Genomic DNA, 22521 nt, shown 5'->3' with positions numbered 1-22521 from the left:
GAACCCGGGTCCATGTGCTTGTGCAGCAAGCCCTTTTACCCATCAGGCCATCTGAGGGTAGGTTTTAAAAGGTCCTGAGCATTGTGGGTGACTCTGGGCAGCACAGTCCTAGAAGCTGCTGGTACAGAAGTGGATTCCAGCCAAATTGCACCCAACCCAGCTCTAAACTCAATGGCACCAAGAGATGGACGGCTCCTGCACAGCCAAGTGTGTAGATACCAAGTCAGCTCTTGATTAGCCGTGTCCCGACCACCTTAGGCCTCAGGTGCTCACCCTGCAGACTCTTGGCCACCAAAGGCCACTTTGGCCTGTCACTTGAGATTCTTGCCCTCCAGGGTGGACCAATGAGTAGAGGGAAGGTCAGGTTAAAATCTGCACACAGGGCTGGGCATTGGGGCGCACGCCTTTAATCCCAGCACTCAGGAGGCAGAGGCAGGCAGATCGATCACTGTGAATTCGAGGCCAGCCTGGTCTACAAAGTGAGTCCAGGACAGCCAGGGCTACACAGAGAAACCCTGTCTCGAAAAAACGAACAAACAAACAAGCAACAAAAAAAAACATGCACACAGAACAAAAACTACCTAGGTCCTTTAGGAGAGCAAGCCAAGGCCCCATCAGGCCCTCGCTACATGAGTCCTAGCTCCAACAGATGCACTTTCCCCACAGGGGCTAGTAACCACCTGCTTACTGAAATCTCACTGCTAATGTCTGGGCTACTTCTTAGCCACCCAGGACCCCAGAATACTCTCTCCAATAGCTTGGAGACTGTTCTAGAACCCATGTCATCCCAGGACAAGCAACAAAAGTGCCCTGGGTCAAGAGTGGCCAGGGGTGTGGAACGCGAATCAGAGATCCCAGGTAAGAAGCTGAGTCCTCGCTGGGCAGTAGTGGCACATGCCTTTAATCCCAGCACTCAGGAGGCAGAGGCAGGTGGATCGCTGTGAGTTTGAGGCTAGCCTGGTCGTCTACAAAGTGAATCCAGGACAGCCAAGGCTACACAGAGAAACTCTGCCTCAAAAAAAAAAAAAAAAGAAGCTGAGTCCTCAGCACCCACCACCTGATTGCTCAGTTCTCACTCCAGCTGAGGCCACCACTCTGACTGCCCAAGGCCATCAGCCTCTCACTGGGCCCTCCTCTTCCTGGCTCCCTAAAGGCTAACGCACCCACCCCCTGCCCTGCCTCTCCTGGTCCCTTCAAGGTGACTCAGCCCCTTGCTGCTACTTCCGGGAGCAGCTCTCAGGCACCCGAGCAGGTCAGGCATGTACTGGGGCTGAGCCAGGTGGGGCAGGTGTGTCCCCCTTGGCCAAGGCCTAGGCAGGAGGGGAGGAGTGGAGCAATGGGCCCTATTGGTGGAATGTGGCTCTGGCAGAGGCCTGTGGCTCAGCTTTAGAGACCTTTGCTCTTCCAAAGGCTGATGCACAGCTAAGAAGGTGGCCAGAGCCTGTTTGCTACCCAGGCTGGAGGCAAGTAGGCAGCTCAAAGCTGAAAGGTAGAAGCCCTTCAAGGGAGATGGGATATAAACGTCTCTGGAGGTGGGACGTATGCATAAACAACCCCCAGCAATCTACCCATATGGAGGTCTCTTTTCCTGGCGTATCATTAGCTGGGTATTTTCCCCTATCTCATCGGCATGCGAACCCCATCTTTTTATGTAGTTGGTGTTGTCAGCTTCAGGACCCTAGATGTTGGAGGGGCTCAGATTCTCCTTTAGGCAAGGCCCTCCATACCCAGGAGTAGGGTACCCCCTTGCCCTTGTACCCCCCTCCCTCCCATTCAGATGAAAACACAGTGCCTGCCTCCCCACACGGCACAGTTTCTTCCCTGACACCTCTCCTTTGGGCTATTGACATCTTCCCCGCCCCCCCCCCACTGCCTCAGGTGCTCAGGCTCCCCTGCTCTGCACCTCATCTGGCCTGATGGATGGGAAACGTATTTTAAGAACTGTCTAGGAGCCAGGTGGTGGTGGCATGCGCCTTTAATCCCCGCACTCGGGAGGCAGAGGCAGGCGGATCGCTGTGAGTTTGAGGCCAGCCTGGTCTACAAAGTGAGTCCAGGACAGCAAAGATAACACAAAGAGACTCTGTCTCAAAAACAAACAAACAAACAAACAAACAAACAAAACAAAAACAAACAAAAAACCAAACAAACAAACAAAAAGGAACTGGCTAGGAGTGATAGCTCCATAAAAGACTGGGATTTAAACGCCACTGCATTTTCATGTAGTCGGTTAATTTTATCATATGTGGATTGTGCTGGGAGGGCTCTTAAGAGGGAGAAAGGACCATTTACATGCCAGTGTGTCCCAGTTCTGTCTCTCCTCAGAGCTACACCCAACCCCACCCATGAATCACAACATCCCAAGTCCTTAGTAGCAGCCTGTTCACTCTCGGATTATTAATTGATTGGGGGGGGGTTGGGTTTTTTTTTTCGAGACAAGGTCTCTCACTATGTAGCTCTAGCGACCTGAAACATACTATGTAGATCAGGCTGGCCTTGAACTCACCGAGATCTGCCTGCCTCTGCCTCCCAGGTGCTGGGATGAAAGGCCCGAGCTAACTACACCCAGCTCATTATATTTTTGAGACAAGATCTCACTTTTGTGACTCACATCGGCCTCAAACTCATGGTAATCCTTCTGCCTCACAGCATCCCGAGTGCTGGCATACAGACATATGCCACCACACCTGGGTTCCTGGAGGCATCCTGTCTGCAACAGTAGCAGGTGACGCTTCTACTCAGTCGAAGGCTGGGACACTTCCTAGTCGCTGTGCTTCGTGGGTCCCAGTCCCAGGTAAAGCGACAGTGTTGACTATATCACTTCATACGTATACTGGTCTGGCTTCTCCGACTCAGAGTCCGGAATACGGAGTAGAACTCAAGGCTAAATCCCAGCCGTCTTTTTTACTTATTTGGACACAATTTCACTAAGTCCTTTAGGTTGGCCATGAACTTGTTCTGTAGCCTCTTTGCTTAGGGCTGAATTTGTGAATCCTCCTGCCTCAGCTTCTCAAGCGTCTATGATTATCAGCCGGCGGCACCGGCTACATACCATACAGCAGAGACTCTAGGCCACTTTGTGTCACATCCAACTCTCTTTAGGCTATGTAGTCCCTGTGAGCTCCCTATGTCCTCCCTCCTTTCTGATCTTAAGTCCTCTGTACCTATGGCAATGCTTGAGCCAGCACTCCTTGGGAGAACCTCTATGGTCCTTCCTATAGGTGGGGTGCTCCCAGAACCACGGATTAGTGTTCTATGGGGGAACTCTTCGAAGACCGTCTTTTTTTTGGGGGGGAGGTTCGAGACAAGGTCTCTCTGTGTTAGCCTTGGCTGTCCTGGACTCACTTTGTAGACGAGGCTGGCCTCGAACTTACAGCGATCCGCCTGCCTCTGCCTCCCAAGTGTTGGGATTACAGGCATGAGCCACCATGCCCGGCTCAAAGACCATCTTTAAGAGGTAGGCATGGCTGAGTCTGGTGGTGCACACCTTTAGTCCCAGCACTCAGGAGGCAGAGGCAGGCGGATCTCTTTGAGTTCGAAGCCAGCCTGGTCTACAAAGCAAGTCCAGGATAGCCAGGACTACAAGAGAAACCCTGTCTTGGGGGGGAAACAACAACAACAACAAAAAAAAACAGGCATGGTGACACAGGCCTCTCATTCCTGCATTCAGAAGACTAAAGCAGTAGGGAGCTCACCTACCATGCATAGTGCCCTTGGTCCTATCCCCAGCATTCATAAAACAAGGGTGGTGGTGCATGCCTGTAATCCCAGCACTCAGGAGGGGGGCAGAGGCAGGAGGATGAGAAGTTCAAACTCATCCTTAGCTGCACAGTGAGATCCAAGCCAGCCTGAGCTACATGAGACCTTGTCTATAAATAAATAAACGCCAGGCTGGTAAGATGGCTCAGAGGTAATTGGCACATCCTGACAAACTTGATCTGAATTCGATCCCCATGACCCACACGGTAGAAAACAGAGAGCCAACTCTTGCAAGTTGCCCTCCGACCAGCACCCGTGTGCTGTGACGTGCATACACACGCGCACTCATACACACACAAAACAAATGAGAGTGATTAAAAAATGTAATGCAGCTGGTCGCTAGACTTAGCCCGCCCTACATCTCTGCCCTGTTGCTCCAGAGCCTTCCACACACCCAACTTGCCTTTTCCTGGTTGCTCTGCCTCTCCGAACCCAATAGCCCCCTCCACCAGCCATCCCAGCGGCAGCATTCCTCCCTAGCTTCTATTAGATACTGTTGGGTAATATCAGGGTGTTGGCTCCCCCTTACTCCCTGCCAACTATGTGGTAGTGGCCATCTACCACCAGCGAGCTGCCAACTCCGCCCATATCACCTTCTGCCTGCCTGCCTCTCTGTGAAGGCCCTGCCTGCCTCAGTCTCCCCGCCCTGGGCGCTGCCCATGCACACAGAGCTAGGGGGCGGGGAGACTGATCAAAGGCTCCATCCAAGAACTCTTTGGCCTCCTCCCCTGCTGTGGATAGCACGTCTCCCACATCCACAGCCACACTTCTCATGCCTTCTAGCCACGCTGCACCCTTGGAGGACCTTCCTGCCCGGTGCCAAGTAAGAATTAGCAAATGACCCTAAATCTGAAGTTGCCAGGAGCCTACGAGCCAGGGGCTTGGGTTGGAAGCAATGTCATCCACACTTAACATCCGTGTGGGCCTGGTCACAGTGCCCGCACGCAGAGAGAAGCCTGCAGGCCTTGTGGCTGGCCCAGTGACCCAAGGAGTTCACTCTGGGGTAGGCACAACCAGCATATTTCAGGGATGGAGGGCAGAGGACACTGTTTAGGTCCTAAACAGGGGTTCTCAATCTTCCTAACGCTGCCTCCCTTTAATACAGTTCCTCCTGTTATAGTGATCCTCAACCATAAAATTATTTCGTTGCGCCGGGCGGTGGTGGAGCATGCCTTTAATTCCAGCACTCGGGAGGCAGAGGCAGGCGGATCGCTGTGAGTTCGAGGCCAGCCTGGTCTACAGAGCGAGTCTAGGACAGCCAGGGCTACACAGGGAAACCCTGTCTCGAAAAATCAAAACAAAAAACAAAAACAAAAAATTATTTCGTTGCTACCTCATAACTGTAATCTGGCTACTGTTATGAATTGTAATGTAACTATCTGATATGCGACCCTCCCCAAAGAGGTCATGACCCACAGGCTGAGAACCACTGGTTTAGGAAGAAGGGAGGCTGGCTGGCCAGAAGTGGGCCAGAGGAACAGGCCCCTAATCCTTGACCCTGAGTGCAGACTGTCTGCCAGCACTGAGCCACAGCGGGGCCGGCCTGACAAGCTCACACAGGGAGACAGTGGTTCTTCAGCCAGCAGCGTTCTCAAAGGCAGGTGAATGGCTAAGCACAACTGTGTCCATATCAGAGTGTGATACCCCTCCACTCTAAAAGAGGAGGCATCCTGACACCTGCTCCAACACAAAGGGACGCAGTGCCATCAGCACACGGCCAAGTGAATCAAACCGGACCCCAACCAGACAGCTGTGGTGTGAAGGCTCCTTGAGAAGTCAAGCAGGATGGCGGATCTCAGGAACAGGGAAGTGGAGGGACAATCACTGCTTCATGTGTGAACGAGTTTCAGGTTGGAAAGATGAGAAAGTCCTGCTGGGATGCTGGTGGCAGGTTGCATAGAATTGTGAGTGTGCTTCATGCACACACGCGCGCGCGCGCGCGCGCACACACACACACACACACACACACACACACACACACACGTAGGCCTGATGCTGGCGGCACATGTCTACCATCTCAGATACTTGGAAAATTAGCCAGAAGAATCACAAATGCAGGCCTGAGCAGCTAGATTATAAAGCAAATTTGTGGCCAGGCCAGGTAACTCAACGGACTGTCTCAAAACAAAAGGTTAAAAAAAAAATAGGGTTATGGATATAGTTTCATGATAGATCCCTTGCCTAGAGTGCCCCAGTGAGGGGCTGGGGTAGAGCACCTGCCTAGAATCCCCCAGTGAGGGGCTGAGGTGTGGCTCAGTGGTAGAGCACCTGCCTAGAATCCCCCAGTGAGGGGCTGGGGTGTGGCTCAGTGGTAGAGCCCCTGCCTAGAATCCCCCAGTGAGGGGCTGGGGTGTGGCTCAGTGGTAGAGCCCCTGCCTAGAATCCCCCAGTGAGGGGCTGGGGTGTGGCTCAGTGGTAGAGCCCCTACCTAGAATCCCCCAGTGAGGGGCTGGGGTGTGGCTCAGTGGTAGAGCCCCTGCCTAGAATTCCCCAGTGAGGGGCTGGGGTGTGGCTCAGTGGTAGAGCACCTGCCTAGTATACCCAGGGCCTTGGCTTCTATCTACAATACTACAATGGGGACACAAGGGGGAAAAAAAGAGCCTTCTGGGCCACTGCTCCAGACATAGTGTGCTCTGCCAGACCCAGTTCTCAGGCCTGGACCATGCCCCCCAATACATCCCCAGGGACCCTCTCCTAACCCGAGCCATATTCCTGAAACCTTTTGTACTGGGGACTGGACCAGACGCAGTTTCCGAGTGCCCCGAAAGCCTCCAAGTGTAAAGAGGAGCCATGCTGTTTCGTCAGGTCTGATCCTAGGCTCATTTCCCCTAGCCTATGCCTGGAACGTCAAGAAGCTTGGGGTGTGCGGCCCCAGGGGCAGTGTCAAGCAGCAGTTCCTGGCCTACCTAGTTAGATGCCAGCACTTCCTTCCTCTTCCTCACCCCTCCGGAGCTGCAGGTCAGGGCTCCTGGGAGTGCGGGCTTGGCCAGCATTGAAGCAAGAGTGAGTGACTCTAAAACCTTCCAGGCCATTTACTGGTCAAAGGCTTGCAAAGAGAGCCTGCCGCCTTCATGGACAGCTTGGGGATGCACCGAGCACCTCTCCCTCTCGCATAGCCCTTGACAGGGCGGGACACCAATGGAGTGCTACAGGGGTAAAGATCACATTCTGGCAAAAGCCCACTATAGCTGGGGTGAGAGGGCATCTGTGCCGGGTGGTAGATGGACCCCAGGTTCAAGATGCAGACCTGTCTCCCTTCCTGGCCTCCTACAGCCAGGTGAGAAGTGCTCAGGGCTGCCCCAGAGCCCCCAGGCCTGGTGGTCAGAGGTGACCTAGGCCCTGGCCTGATGCCCTGCTGTGCAGGGAAGATGTCATCACTTCCCAAGTACCCTTTGTCCCACTGGTGTGGTCAAGAAAAACAGCCATGGGGCTGGAGAGATGGCTCGGCAGTTAAGAGCACTGGCTGCTCTTCCAGAGGTCCTGAGTTCAATTCCCAGCAACCACATGGTGGCTCATAATCATCTATACTGGGGTCTGATGCCCTCCTCCGGTGTGCATGCATGAAGATAGAGCATTCATAGACATAATAAATAAATAAATAAATAAATAAATAAATAAATCTAAACAGAGAAGAAGAGCCATGAGCCAGTTCACATGACAACATGGAACACACATGTCTCCGCCCTCAACAAGGCCACCACAAGACAGGAGGCTCCAGAACCTCACAGCATCTCAGGACACAGGAAGTCCCAATTCCCGACTCCCTACGGAGCGTCAGAGGCCTGTGTGGGCATGCCATAGGGGGTCACAAAGCAGGCACTGTGGCTGAGCCCAGGGTCAAGACAAAGATGGAAAGTTTGCATAGATAGTGGAGGCGGGTGGGGGGGGGGGGGGAGGGGGGCCCAGACTGGGCATCAAGAAACCTGCTCAGCCTTGTGGATGCTCAAGACAGTTTGTTGAGGCCTCAGTTTCCCTGCTTGTAAACTGAAAACAAGCCTCAGACCTTGTCTGCCTCACATGTAAGGGGGGTGGGGAAGCAAGCTGCTGTTAGAGGCCAAGTCTGGAAATGGGTGGCTTGGCCTATAGCCAGCAAGGGCTGGGCCCTGAGAGGGCAGCAGCTGAAGCAGCCAGTGCCCTGGGACTAAAGGCCTGCCAGGAGACTCCATAGGTGAAGGGCCATAGGGCGGTTTCCACTAGAGTTTAGGAAGCCTCTTCTTCCTCCTGCCAGGCCAGGAGGTCTAGGAGTGTCTGGAAAGCAGCTGTGTGTTCTGAGAAGCTCATCCTGGGCTGGGTGGCCAAAGAATATGAGGACGGGCCAGCCTTTCTCCTGGGGTTCACCAACCCCCCCTAAGTCAGGCTTGGAGGCTGAGCAAGCCGAGCAACCCATTGGCCTCTTTTTTTTTCTTTCTTTCTTTCTTTCTTTCTTTCTTTCTTTCTTTCTTTTTTTTTACCACCGGCTCCAGCCCAGCTTTCCTGAACAAGGCTGGCCTGAGAGAGGGAGGTGGGGAGACTCCACCGAGCCAGCCCAGCTGGCAACAGTACCACATAGCACCAGGGAGCCACCACCTCACTGCAGCATCGGCAGGGCCCTGCAGTGCCACAAGAGACCCAGGAAAAGGGCTACTTCATCTTGCCTAGCTTCCCACTAAAGCTCCATCAGTGTCTCCTCTCAGGGACACCAGGGCCCTTGGGGTGGCACGCACTTACTATTGACAGGCACTCTTCAGGCCAGAGGCGGGGATGTGGGGGAGAGATGGGAAGGGAAGTCCTATTTACAGGCTGTGGGCCTTCAGCCTGCATCTCAGGGAGGCAAAGTGATATTCCCCAAGGAATTGGTATGCTCTGAGGGGCACGGGCTAGACCTTCTATATCCCTGAAAGCTCTTGCGGGCCTCTACCCACCTGCATACCCAGATAGGATCAGCCTAGGAGTACCAGCTCTAGGAGACCACCAGCTGGTAAGAGAACTCCTCGGCCCTTTCTTCATAGCCAGTCGTAAGACCCTGTGTTCTGGCCCCTACAAGTCCCTCCAAACCACCAAGGGACAAAGTCTGGAAGATGTCTTGAAGATGTGTCTTTGGCTCCCACTGTCCCCGCATCGTCCTGGTCCCAGAGAAGCTAGGCACATGGCCAGCCTGTCCTCACAGGAGCCACCCAATGCTCGGCTTCCTCCCCCAGTTTTGAGCCTGTAAAAGACGGTGTCCCCAGGCAGGGATGCCATGACGTCACCTCCAGGTAGCTGAGAATCAGGTGGACCCCATACTTCCCGGCAGACACCTCCCCAGCTCACTGGCCGCTTTCCCAGCAAGCCAGCACCCCAATGATTTCCTCTTTTTTCTTTTTCATTTTCTTTCTTTCTTTCTTTCTTTTTTTTTTTCACCCCCTGAGACGCCAAGGTTTCGCAAGGCTGGGGAGGGGAGGCGACCGCGGTTGACAGCGTGACACGCAGCCCAGCGGGGGAGGGGAGGCGGCAGCACAGGTCGCGCGGAGCCCGCGAGGTGCCCTCCGGATGCTGCGCCGGGCCACCGCCACTCCCGGCCGCCGGCAGGTGCACCCGGGCCGCGCCCCAACCCAGCCAGGACCCAGCGCGTGGCGCGACCCCGTGCCCCGCTCCCCACGCAGTCCGGTCCACCCGGCCGCACCCCGCGCCTCCTCCGGTCCCGCACCTACCCGGGGCTCCGCAGTCAGCGCAGCGCGCGTTCCCCGGCCGCGTCAGCAGCTCCAGAAGCGCCCGGCGCCGCTCCCCGGCCATGACTACGCGGCCACCGCGCCGTCCCGAGCGCGCCCGCCCCGCTAGGGCCCCGCGCCGCGCGCCCGCCGCCCGCCCTGCGCCATCGCCGCCGCTCAGCCCGCGCGCCGGCCTCGATCGTGTCGCCGCGCGGGGCCGCCCTGAGCGGAGCTGCGCGCGCGGGGACCGGGGAGCAACGCACGGCGCGCTCGGGGCGGCGCGGCCCGCGGGCGGCCCCCAGCGGCGCGGTCAGGGAGCGGCCTCTTCGAGAACCCGGCCTCACCCGGTCCACCTGGGGCGGGGTCTCATGCAGCCTGCGCTGCGGAAGGACGGACCACCCTACACGCCAGCCGAGCTAGCCTGTTGGGTTGAAGCTGAGGACTTGGGTAGCTCAGGCCAGCCCTGCCTAGGAATGACAAATTCCAGTGCTCAAAGGATCGGAGGGCTCCACCCTCACACGTGTCCAGGTCCTGTACCTTCATCCCCTAGAGAGAGGACAGGAGCTGGCCACACCCCTCCTGATCCCCTGCAGGCTCCGTTCCAGAACTGGGTGCCTGCTTCTTTGCTGGCCTTAGCACTTGTGTTCAAATTCCATTTTCTCCCTCAATTATAAATGCAATAACATCTGTTTAGAAGCCAGTTGCCACACCCAGCTGAAAAATGAAAGCCTTTCCCCCTAAAGCCTCTTGAGAGTCTGAGGACCCCTCTATGCCTTCCAGCTGCCTTTGGATACCCCACCCCGTTCCCTACTCCTGTTAATCTACTACAGCCGGGGTGATTTGGCCCTGGAGTGTTCCCCGCCTCCAAAAGGACCCCGTGTTAAGGGCTCTGTCTCCAAGGAGGCGCTATAGCGCTGGAACCTTTAAAAGGTGAGGCCTATTGGCGGAACTTAAGTCACTGGAACCCCAGTCTCTTTCTCGTGCTTTCTCTTGTTTCTTGGGGAGGGGGAAGTCAGTATTGTCCCACCACATGTTTCTGTCATGATGCATGACGTGCAGTTTCTACTGCACGTTGTCTTTGTGAGTTTCCAACTTTACGTCATGGACATTTGCAATCCTTGCAGACCCCACCTGGCGGCCCTCTGCTGAAGCTGTACTGTAAAGTCTGCCAGGTGCACCTGTCCCTCGGGCCCTGGCCGACACCCATTGCAGATCTGCCTTGAGATCCGAAGGCAGAACATGCAACCGCCCCAAGGCACATCTCAGAGGTCACAAGGCCAGTGGCACTGTAGGCTTACTCTTTAACCGATATTATGTCTTTCTCCTGAGGCCCACTGGAGACTGGGTAGGGACAGGTGGCATTTCCATCTCTGGGCCTTCTGCCAGGCTCCAGAACCGGCACACGGCAGGAGCCTGGAGAGTGTGAATTGCCAAAACAGACTGATGGGAGCTGGGGACGTGGCTCTGTTGGTAAAGAGCTTACCTAGCAAGCACAGAGTCCTGGACTCTGTCTGCAGCACCACAGAGACCAGGTGTGCTGATGGATGTCTCTAATCTCAGTGTAGAGAAGATTGAGGCCCGAGGATCAGCAGTTCAAGGTCATCCTCCGCTACACACTGAGTTTGGGGCCAGCCTGGGATATATGAAAGCCAGTCTTTAAAATATAATAATAAAAGTTAGCTGGGGGGTGGTGGCACATGCCTTTAATCCCAGCACTCAGGAGGCAGAGGCAGGCCAATCGATGTGAGTTCGAGGCCAGCCTGGTCTACAAAACAAGTCCAGGACAGCCAAGGCTACACAGAGAACCCCTGTCTCAAAAAACCAAAATAACAACAACAACAATAATAATAACAACAATAATAAATAGGTGGGGCTAGAGAGACGGCTAAGTGATTAAGAGCACTCACTGGTCTTCTGAAGGTCCTGAGTTCAATTCCCAGCACCCAAAATGGTAGCTCACAACTGTCTGATGCTGTCTTGTGGTGCGCAGATGTACATACAGACATAAAATAAAAATAAATAACAAACCAACAACAACATCAGAATCAAGACACAAACAAACTGATGTCCCAGGCATTAGATAAAACACCTAAACAGATATTTTCATATTAGCCTCATACTTAGCCCTATGCTTCCTTTTTTTTTTTTTAAAGATTTATTTATCATGTATATAGTTTTCTGCCTGCATGTGTGCCTGTGCGTCAGAAAAGGGCACCAGATCTCATTATAGATAGCTGTGAGCCACCATGTGGTTGCTGGGAATTGAACTCAGGATCTTTGCGAGAGCAGTCAGTGCTCTTAACCTCTGAGCCACCTCTCCAGATCCCACCCTGTGCTTTCTTATTCAATCCTCATTTTATAGTCAAGAGAAACTGAGTCATACAACAGCCATGTATTCACAGACACAGAACCCCTTCTCCCTAAACAGAATAAATTGCCCTCTGGAGAGAGAGAGGCCACACGGAGGCCCTGAAACAGAAGCAGGTAGCCAGAAAAGTGAGGTTTCCAGACAGAGGGAGAAGCACCTACTGTCTGATGGCAGCCTTCTGGGTGTGGCATGGCAGTCACCCTCTTTTTTTTTTTTGGTTTTTTGAGACAGGGTTTCTCTGTGTAGCCTGACTATCCTGGACTCACTTTGTAGACCAGGTTGGCCTCGAACTCACAGCGATCCGCCTGCCTCTGCCTCCCGAGTGTTGGGATTAAAGGTGTGTGCCACCACGCCCGGCTCGGCAGTCACCCTCTTGATGCAGAGCAGCTGTGATCGCCTGTACCCGGTTGACTGGAAACACTCCTTGGCCTCTCCAAGCGACTCTAACCATTGCTCCCTCTTGCCCCGGCTGCACACGGTCTTGGGGTGGCAGGTGGAAGGTTGACTTGGGATGGGGACTCTATCTGTGCAGCCTTCTATGAGTTGTCCCCCACGCTGGGGCATGGAGGACTTTGGCTACGGGGATGCCTATGAGTGGCCTGTGCTTCTATAAATGACTCTAATAAACTCATTGGCTTACCAAGACATACTCAGATAAACTCGTTTCTTTGGTCTATCTTGAGTGTGTGTGTGTGTCTATGTAAAGTTGCTCCGCACTCATGGACTACTGACGCAGGAAAGAGGATAAGAGAATAAGGCTTATTTAGTGGGCAGACCCCTGGATATCAGCTGCTGGGCCAAGACCTTCAGTGGCTTCTTGGACAACAGGACCAGAGGGCACAGGCATCCTGGAGATCCCAGTCTGTCCCTACTAGCTGTGGCCAGTGAGGGCGATGGGAGCATCACTCACAGATAACCCTGACAGAGAGCCAGGCTAGCCTTACTCCCTTGCTCGGGCCAGACCAAGGCCTGTCAAGGGCAGCTCAAGGGCAGCTGGCCAGAACTGCCACCTTATGTTCATGGTGCTTGCCAGCAAAGATGGTCTGCCCATCTGATCTGTCTTCTGTTCTGCCCTTCCGGTCCCTTACACTGCAGTCCCCCGTCCTAATTCCCTAGCATTTCCCAGGCTTGGGAGTCTAACCAAGCCAGGCATTTGCCTCCACAGAACATATGGCCGGGTAGGGAATTACCTCAGGCAGGGCTTGCCTCCTGTAGCATCATGCGAGTGCAGGAATTTCTGCACAGTAGGTCTGCAAGCTGCTGCCCCCAGGGCAAAAACCAAAAAAAAAAAAAAGATTTATGAGGCTGGGAATTGAACTCAGGACCTTTGGAAGAGCAGCCAGTGCTCTTAACCACAAAACCATCTCTCCAGCCCCTAGATGGTTGTTTGTTTGTTTGTTTTTAAGATTTAAAAAAATTTGTGTGTATGAGTGTTTTGCCTACATGTATGTACGGGCACTATGTGCATGCTTGGTACTTGTGGATACCAGAAGAGAGTGTCATGTGCCCTGCAACTGGAATTACAGTTATGAGTTCTCACATGGGTGAGGGAAACTGAGACTGGGTTCTCTGCAAGAGCAGTAGGTGCTCTCAGCCACTGAGGTGTCTCTCCAGTTCTGGCGGTTTTGTTTCTGTTTCGTTTGTTTATTTGTTTTTGTTGCTTGGTTTGGTTTGGTTTGGTTTTTTGAGACAGGGTTTCTCTGTGTAGCCCTGGCTGTCCTGGAACTCACTCTGTAGACCAGGCTGGCCTCGAACTCAGAGATCCGCCTGCCTCTGCTTCCGATCACTGGGATTAAAAGTGAGTGCCACCACTGCCGGCCTGAGACAGGGTCTTATTAGGTACCCCAGTCTGGCCTCAAAGCTACAGCCTCCTAGATATTAGAATGGAAGCCGTGCTATAGCACGCCTGCTTTCCAGGTGCTCTTATTGGATATAAGCTGTTGACGTCCTGGTAATAGAGCCTGTGGCTCAGGTGCTTCCGGGAGCTGTAACCTCCTTGGGGGCAGGAGGTCAGCATGGTGAAGGCCTTGTCATAGGAGCCCCTCAAGGGACAGTAGTTACTGGATAGAGAGCCTGTGGCCTGGGCAGGAAGGACAGTCAGATGGAACTCAAGTCTTGGGCCAGGATAGAGAAAGAAGCTTCTGAAGGAGGTGAAGGTGAGGCTAAGACATGGAAGAACCTAATGATGAGCATCTGGTGGGCACCTTCCCTGAGAGGGAAGGAGGTTTTCTGTAGGGCAAGAGGGCATGTCAAGAAGGCTGGCGATGGATTCTGGAGAAAGAGAGAATTCAGGAACTCAATGCAGACCCCCCAGAACTGCAGGAGCAACCCCATAGCAGTGCCTGCACCAGTTGACTTACGCCAGGAGATAAATTGTGCGCCCCCAAAACAAATATCAGAGTGCCTAATCCGGGTCCCTGCCGATGTGGCTTTCTTTGGAAACAGGATCTTTGCAAGTGACATCACATTTGACCCAGGGTAGAATATGTCTGGAGTCCTCATTCAAAGGGGTCGTGTGGTCCCAGATGTGGAAGACCACCTGGCAAAGATGCACACAGATCAGGGGGTGTGTCTGCCAAGCAAGGGTGGCCAGACTGTCAGGGACACTCCACTGGAGGAAGGGCTGGAAAAAAGGCTGCCAGGACCCAGCAGAACTGCCCTGATGGCACCTCGACGGCAGCCATGCGGCCTCCTATTTGGAGATGGAGCAGCCATCCCGGCCTTGACTTTTTTGTAGTTTCTCAAAAGAGGCAGCAATCCACAGGCAGGTGGGGCTGGGGCAGTGGGTCGCTGTCCCAAGTGACCTGTCCTCTCTTCCCTCCCCTCACCCTGTCCTGAGCTGTCTGGAGCTTCGGCAACAGGGATGGGCATCCAGGTGGTCAGTACAGGCCAAGAGAGAAGAAGGCGAAAGAGGTGAGACTACTGGGGTATAGGGGTGGGGGCAGTTAGCCCAGATCTGATGATGCACATCCCTGGCCAGAGGAAGCTGGGACCTACTTCTGGAAAAGACCATTGGCTTAGGAGCTGCACCCAGGTGCCTCACAGCTTAGCCAGCCTTGGCCTGTCTTTTGTTTTAAAACTTGGTCTCAGCCAGGCAGCAGGCCTCTCTAATCCTAGCACTCGGGAGGCAGAGGCAGGCAGATCCATGTGAGTTCGAGGCCAGCCTGGTCTACAAAGTGAGTCTAGGACAGCCAAGGCTACATAGAGAAACCCTGTCTCGAAAAACCAAAAAAAAAAAAAAAAAAAAAAAAAAAAAAAGAAAGAAAGAAAATCCAAGGGGGTAGGAGGAGGAGGAAAGAGAAAGGAAAAGGAAAGAAGCTACATGATTTCCAAAGCAGCTCCAGCAGCCACTGCCGCGTAGCTCAGCCCCACCCCTTACCCCCACAGACAGCACTTTGTTCTCACAACAGAAACAGAAAAATCAAATGGAAATATGATCCTGCAGCAAGAAGTGTTTCCAAGGAGCCCTGCTCAAGAAGCCTTAAAGGAGACAGCACGTGTGCTACTGAGAAGCAGGCACAGGCCGCCAGGGTCTGATGGCCCCACAGCGTAGAGGCCGGCCCAGGGGTCCCCTGATGTCAGGCAGGAGAAGCACCTCACCTGGGACCCAGCTGGCTTGGACATCACGTCCAGAAGAGGGGAGAACTTTGGAGTCTCCCAAAGGATAATAGCTAGAAACTTGGGGAGGAGGGGCCCATGGTAGCAGTGAGTGTTAGGGTTCACGTAGTGGGCTTGATGGAGTTGAAATTTTTCCTTTCAGACTTGAAATGTAGCCTACTCGGTAGAATTCTTGCCTAGCATGCGAGAAGCCCTAGATATCACGCAGCACAGCATAAAACGGGCATGGTGGAAGATCCCAGCAATGCCAGTACTGAAGAGATGAAGAAGAGAAGATCAAGGGTTCAAGGTCATCCTCAGCTGCATAGTACATAGCAAGTTTGACCAGTTTGGGCTACATGAAATCATAGATAGATAGACAGATAGACAGACAGACAGACAGATAGTATTCTTGCTTACTTCCCAGGTGAGACATGGGGAGGGGGTGCCTCATAGGAAGCAGCAAGAAGATTGACAGATAGACAAAGGAAGTGGGGGCTGGGCATGCATCCCCTAAAATGTCCTTCCCTCCTCAGTCTGGCAGTGGGAGGCGACCTCATGGCCTTCAAAGGGACAAGGTACGAAGGGCCTCTGGGGCTGGGTGCACACACCTGGTCTGGAACCACAGGCTCCTGACAAAATGCCAGAAGACCCTCTCCTTCTCCTGGTCGCAGCAGCGACTGCCCCAAAGTAGCAGATTTTTAGGTTTCATACAAACTGACTGAGCCTCAAGGAAATGTTGAAGTAGCTCATACCAAAGCCGTTTGTCCTCCAGATGACCCTCTCAGGGGATGCAATGCCACCACTGCCCAGCAGGGGGAGACAAAACACAGCGTTTTCTTTCTCCAGGTGCCAGCACCGCAGGTGAGGACAGTTTCCCAAATGCGGCTTCCTCCTTGCCTGAGGATTTTTGGTTTTTTTTTTTTTTCCCCCGGTAGGGGAGGGGGCTTAGGAAGAGTTGAGACAGGGTCTTTCTATGTAGCTCTGGCTATTCTGGAGCTCATTATATAGACCAGGCTGAGCTCGAACCACCTGCCTCTGTGATCACAGGTGTGTAGTGCCACGCCCCACCCTCGACTGCTGCCCATCAGCGCCTGAGGGTGCACTCCCAGGTCCTCACGTGAGGCTTTACACCCTCTGCTGAGAGAATGTCTCTTCTCAGCATTCCCCTCCAGCTCCCCCAGAGGTTCTGTGGAACTGTCCCAACTCCGGACCTAGAAAGTCAGTTCCTGGATCTGACTGCATTGCTGGCCTGAAATATCCCATAGAGTCCAACTGGGCCAATTCCCACAGGCCAGTCTGATGCAGTGTCTCTCCAATCCTTTAAATCCAAGGAAGTTGTGGTTCCAATGCAGGGCTGTGAGAAAAGACACAGGACAGTGCCCTGCAGCCCTTGAGTCTGGACTAAACACATTTGGGCCTGACTGCTGCTCGGGACTTAGAAGTATGTGGTGACAATTCTGAGTGAGCTAGTTGGACCCAAGGAAAGGCTGGTGGTAGATGATCCTGTGCTGTGGGGTGCAGACTGCTTGGTGTCACTATGACCACACACCCTCCTGATACCTACCCGGCTAGCTTTGTCACTGTGTCCCAGGCAGGCTTGATGGATCTCAGGTATCCTGTGCCTCTCCCAGTCTCAGCTGTGACCCTACACCTACCCAGGGTGGGGCATGAGGTTTCCCTCCCCACCCTAGCCTTAGCCTGGGGGGGGTGGTGGAGGAGGGTGGTGATCATGTGCCTGTCTGCTCTCCCTCCACTCTTATCTACTACGTGCTCCACACTGCCCCCCAGGCCAGACTGGGCCCCTGCTCCCCTGTCCTTTGGACTGGGGTGGGGACAGGCCTCTCTCTGGTACAATAGAGGGTGGTACAGGGCCAAGGAAGGGTGATCTAGGCCTGGTGAGGGGAGCATGTTCTGTTTTGTTGTTTTTTTTTTTTTTTTTAAAGATTTATTTATTTATTATTTTGTATACATGTTCACCTGCACACCAGAAGAGGGCATAAGATCACATTATAGATGGTTGGCTGGGAATTGAACTTAGGACCTTTGGAAGAACAGGCAGCACTCTTAACCACTGAGCCATCTCTCTAGCCCTGTTTTATTGTTGTTGTTGCTTTGCTTTGTTTTGTTTTTTTCTTTTTTCTTTTTCAGGACAAGGTCTCTCTGTGTAGCCTTGGCTGTCCTAGACTCACTTTGTAGACCAGGCCTGCCTCTGTCTCCCAAGTGCTGGGATTAAAGGCGTGCGCCACCACTGCCCGGCTGCTTTGTTTTGTTTTTTGAGACAGGGTTTCTCTGTGTAGCCTTGGCTGTCCTAGACTTGTTTTGTAGACCAGGCTGGCCTTGAACTCATATCGATCCGCCTGCCTCTGCCTCCCAGTGCTGGGATTAAAGGCATGTGCCACCACGCCCAGTATGTGGAGCATGTTTTTAAAAGCCCAAGGGTGCAGTGGAGGCTGGAGGCTCTTTCAAGGCTCAGGACTGGTTCCTCAGACCCAGATAGCAGAGCAAACATCAGTGAGATATTGTCCCACCCGGGAAGGGCACAATGGGGCCTCAGGCATGGGCAAGGACCTTAGTCCTCAGTCTGCACAGGGACAGTGCCATCTATCTGGCTGGACAATTTACACTGGCTCACACCTTGGTGGCCAGAGGCTTGCAGCTCCACAGGACACTGGGTGGGCATCCTTTCCCTGAGTGGAGTCACGTTCTCATAGCTCTTTCTCTGGCTAGGCTCATGGATTTGTATGTGGTGGCTGTGGCTCTGTGTGGTCAAGTTCTGTGATGGCTGCTGGCATCTTGGGTCTGTGGCTGCATGCCAGCCCTGGGCTCCTCCAGAGACACACACGCAGGACGCACCCACCGCAGCCGAGGTGGAGCTTGCCCTCATGCAGTTATTTTCTGCTGTAGACCCTGATGGGTTATCTCCACCTATGAAACAAGCCAATTGAAGCCAGATTAAACCTATAAAAAGGGCAGGTTTATTTGGGAACTAAGGCTCCTGGGCAAGTTCAGCAGCCTCAGGAGACCTGGCCTATGGCAGGAGGGCAGGGTGGGGTTAAGTGTGTGTTAAGGATTAAAGATGACATAGGAAGATGACAAGTCTGCCACCCGCTGGGCTTGGAGAGCTGGTGGCTCCAGGGGAGGGGGTTGGGGCAGTCCTCAGGAATGCCAGGAATATGGAGGCTTTCCTTCCAGGGGCCAGGGTTGGGGGAAGGAGTGGGGTTTACCATTTACCGGGCCCTGTGGGGAAGGGGAGGGCAACCAGCGATGCCAACCTAACAGACTCCATGGACCATGGGCAGAATCATTAGTTAATTGTCAGTGACCATTTAGGCACTGGGGAGGCTGACTACCAGGGGCAGAATTCTCTGTGGTGGCCTTGCACCTAATGGCGGCTGGCTGGCTGCTCCATGGTTGGTGGCTGGCTACTCCATGGTACCTGGCTGCTCCATGGTTGGTGGCTGGCTACTCCATGGTACCTGGCTGCTCCATGGTATGTGGCTGGCTGCTCCATGGTTGGTGGCTGCTACATGGTGGGTGACTGGCTGCTCCATCGTTGGTGGCTGGCTGCTCCATGGTGCCTGGCTGCTTCATAGTGGCTGGCTGCTCCATGGTTGGTGCCTGGCTGCTGCTCCATGGTTGATGGCTGGCTGCTCCATGGTGGCTGGCTGCTCCATGGTGGCTGGCTACTCCATGGTGGCTGGCTACTCCATGGTGGCTGGCTACTCCATGGTGGCTGGCTACTCCAGGTATGTAGGCTAGTAGAGGGAGATGGGAAGCAGGATCAGAATCCAAGATCCTGGAGCATACGCTGCCCGCATCTCCCCTCAACCCAGCAAGCTTCTTGGATTCCTAGCCTCCATCCTTCTGCAAAATGGTGGCCACTGCAGGTTCCTAGTATCTCAGCCATCTCACCTCTCAGGACTCCCCGGGTACAATTTCACGATGTTTGATGTTTGCATGGCCAGAAGAAATTAAGTCGAGGGTGACATTTGCCCAGGCTACCAGCAGGAGGAGGGGCTTGGTGGAGACATCTGCTCCAGGGCCTCCACTTTATAACAGCAGCTGAGCAGGGAGCTGTGAAATTTGATTTCCCTCCTCTTCTGGAACAGAACAGGGGTTTGCGATTTCATTCCCAGTATTATGACAAAGCCACTTGTTCGGTGGCTTCATAGAAACTTCTCTAGTTATCTCTGGCAATAATAAAATCCCTGAGTTCTCACTTGTGCAGGCATTTGTCTCACTAAAAAGGTTTCATCTGAGCACAAGGTGGGGCTTGCTTTTCAGAGCAGACAGAGGGAGGCTAGAAGGGACAAGGAAAGAACCTTGTGGGCTGGTCCAGCCCTAGTCACCGGACCCCAGATGAAGGCCGTACATCCGGACCCAGGGTGCCTCTTCAAATCCAGGACTTCCTCTGGCTGGATGTGGGAGCATGGGCCTGTAATCCCCGACAGCCTGGAGTCAGAGGCAGGAGTTCAAGGGCAGCATGGGCTATGAGACACTGTCTCAATTTTAACAACTTAAGAGCCTACTTGCTTTATCATCATATACACTAAACCAGGACAGGCACCGAGGTTAGCACGCACCTACACAGGGTGGAATGCAAATTTCTGCAGTGTTCTATATTTTGTCTGTGTGGTGTATGGGCCTGTTCATGCATGTGGAGGCCAGAGGAGGACATCAGGTGGCCTGCTGGACCAATCTCTGCCTTGTTTTCTCAAGATGGGGTCGCTCACTGAGTCTGGAGGCAGGCTAGTGACCAGCAAGCTCCAGTGATCCTCCTGTGTCTGCCCCTCAGTGTTAAGGCTGCGGGGGCATGTGTGGCCACATCTAACTTCTTATGTAGGTGATGAATAGTTGAACTTGCATAAGTGCTCTTCACCCATCTGAGCCATCTCCCTAGTCCTAAACTTTCCTTTTATTTATTTTTATTTTTTTATTTTATTTTATTTTTTGAGACAGGGTTTCTCTGTGTAGCCTTAGCTGTCCTCTCCTTACTTTGTAGACCAGGCTGGCCTCGAACTCATAGCAATCCTTCTGCCTCTGCCTCCCGAGTGCTGGGATTAAAGGCGTGCGCCACCATGCCCAGCTTAAACTTTCCTTTTAAAAACAAAAAAGAAGCCAGCCTGGTCTACAAAGTGAGTCCAGGATAGCCAAGGCTACACAGAGAAACCCTGTCTCAAAAACTAAAAAACAAAACAAAACAACAACAACAACAAAAAACCAAAAAAGAATATAAGGAGGAGGAGAAGGAAGAGGAGGAAAAGGAGGAGGAAGGACCAGTACTGGCAGCACAAGCCGTTAATCCCAGCACTTGGGAGGCAGAGGCAGGTGGATCTCTACAAGTTCAAGGCCAGCCTGGTCTACACAGTGAGTTCTAGGCCCGCAAAGGCTACATAATGAGGCCCTGCCTCAAAAAAAAAAAAAAAAAAAAAAAAAAAAAAAAAAAAAAAAAAAATTCACTCATCCAACCAATACATAAAATAAAAAAGAAGGGTTAGGTGCTTGCCACACACGCATGAGAATCGAGTTTAATCCCCAGGACCCCGTGAAAAGGCAGGCGTGGTGATGCACACTTGTAATCCTAGTGCAGAGGCAGGCAGAACACTGGGGGTCACTGGCCAGCACAAGCTCCAAGCCAGTAAAAAACCCTGTCTAAAAAAAAAAAAAAAAAAAAAAGTGGATGGCTCCTGACACCTGATGTTGACCTCTGGCCTCTGACTACACACACATGCATAAAGACAGGCCATAGATTTCCCCCACCCCCAAAAAACTGCACCCATAATGTTAGAATGACAAGGTGCTCCCTCCAATTCTGCAGGCAACAAACAGTTCTAAGGTGACTTCAAGGCAGCCTCGGATGTTCAGGGAGCCTTGTGGAGGACTGACAGGCCCATACTGCGCAACACACACACACACACACACACACACACACACACACACACACACACACACACACGGTACAGTGTACCACCAGGAGAAATAGGCAGTTGGGTGGTATCCACAGGGGATGAGAAATTACACCTAACCTGTAATTTACAGAGGGTATAAAAATACTACTCAGCACAGTGAGTTCCCTTCAAGTCAGGATTTTATAGTTTCTATAAAAATGATGCACACTTGTTATAAAATATCATCGTGAAAATTCCAGGAAGAAACCAAGTAGCTTCCAACATCAGGTCCCAAAGCTGTCAGCGTTGCTATGCTGTGTTCCTGCCGTCTTGGTGGAGGTGGACAGTGGAGCAGTTGTGGATGGAGCCACCGTGATGTGTCAGAATGTTTAAACTCTGCAGCTCTTGACTGTGAAGTGTGTAGAGGTGCATTTTGTCATGTGACAGCAAGATACACCAGATGACAAGATTTTGTTTTTGTTTTGAGGGGGCTTTGGAGACAGGGTTTCTCTGTGTAGCCTTGGCTGTCCTAGACTCACCCTGTAGACCAGGCTGGTCTCGAACTCACAGCAATCTGCTGGCCTCTGCCTCCCAGAGTGCTGGGATTAAAGGTGTGCGCCACTACGCCCAGCGACAGGATTTTGTAATTCCGGCATTTGGGAGACTGGACCAGCATTCAAGCCAGCCTTGGCTATAGAGTGAGACTCTCTCTTGATAAATGAAAAACAAAATGGCTGAGGAGATGCTCAGTCACCACAGTGCTTACCACACACCTTACACTCTGGTGAGTGAGCTTGGCTGCTCTCTGAGGATGGCCTGGGGTAAGCCACACAGCTCAGCACTGCTTATTGCTCACACCACAGGGCCACCGCTCGACACCCAGGGGTCTCATGCCGGGTGTCCACAGATACAGAATCATGGTGTGACTGTGACATCGAGAGAGAAACAGACACTAGCCCCCGTTTCTAGTGTGCTGCTGACCTGCCCTGTGGAGGTGAGCAGGTGGGTTGCTGAGGGGAAAAGCTGGTTTCAGAAGCAGTTTGGAACTACCAGAAAACAACCCTCAGCATAAAGATAGCTGCTGCTAGACTAGAAAAATGAAGTTGAGCTGGTGACATCTCCCAAGCTTGGCGACCTGAGTTCAGTCCCTGAGACATTCACACATGCGAGGAAAGAAATGACTCCTATAAGTTGTCCTTAGATGTACCTACACACACACACACACACACACACACACACACAC

The 22521-nt window shown here is 53.0% G+C and overlaps 1 protein-coding gene across 1 annotated transcript in view; it reads right to left on the bottom strand.

Annotated features, from left to right (window-relative positions):
- The window catches only part of Adap1 (ArfGAP with dual PH domains 1), a 57365-nt gene extending 47817 nt beyond the window's left edge, over positions 1-9548 (bottom strand). The window contains exon 1 of the mRNA XM_051161137.1: positions 9426-9548. Coding sequence (XP_051017094.1) covers positions 9426-9507 — 82 coding nt within the window. The 5' untranslated portion in view covers positions 9508-9548. The remainder of the gene's footprint in view (positions 1-9425) is intronic.
- Between the last annotated feature and the right edge of the window lie 12973 nt (positions 9549-22521).

This window comes from Acomys russatus, chromosome 19 (genome assembly GCF_903995435.1).
Source record: "Acomys russatus chromosome 19, mAcoRus1.1, whole genome shotgun sequence".
Classification (NCBI taxonomy): Eukaryota; Metazoa; Chordata; class Mammalia; order Rodentia; family Muridae; genus Acomys; species Acomys russatus.
The sequence above is the reverse complement of the archived record's forward strand: the minus strand, read 5'-3'. Positions and strand labels throughout refer to the sequence as shown.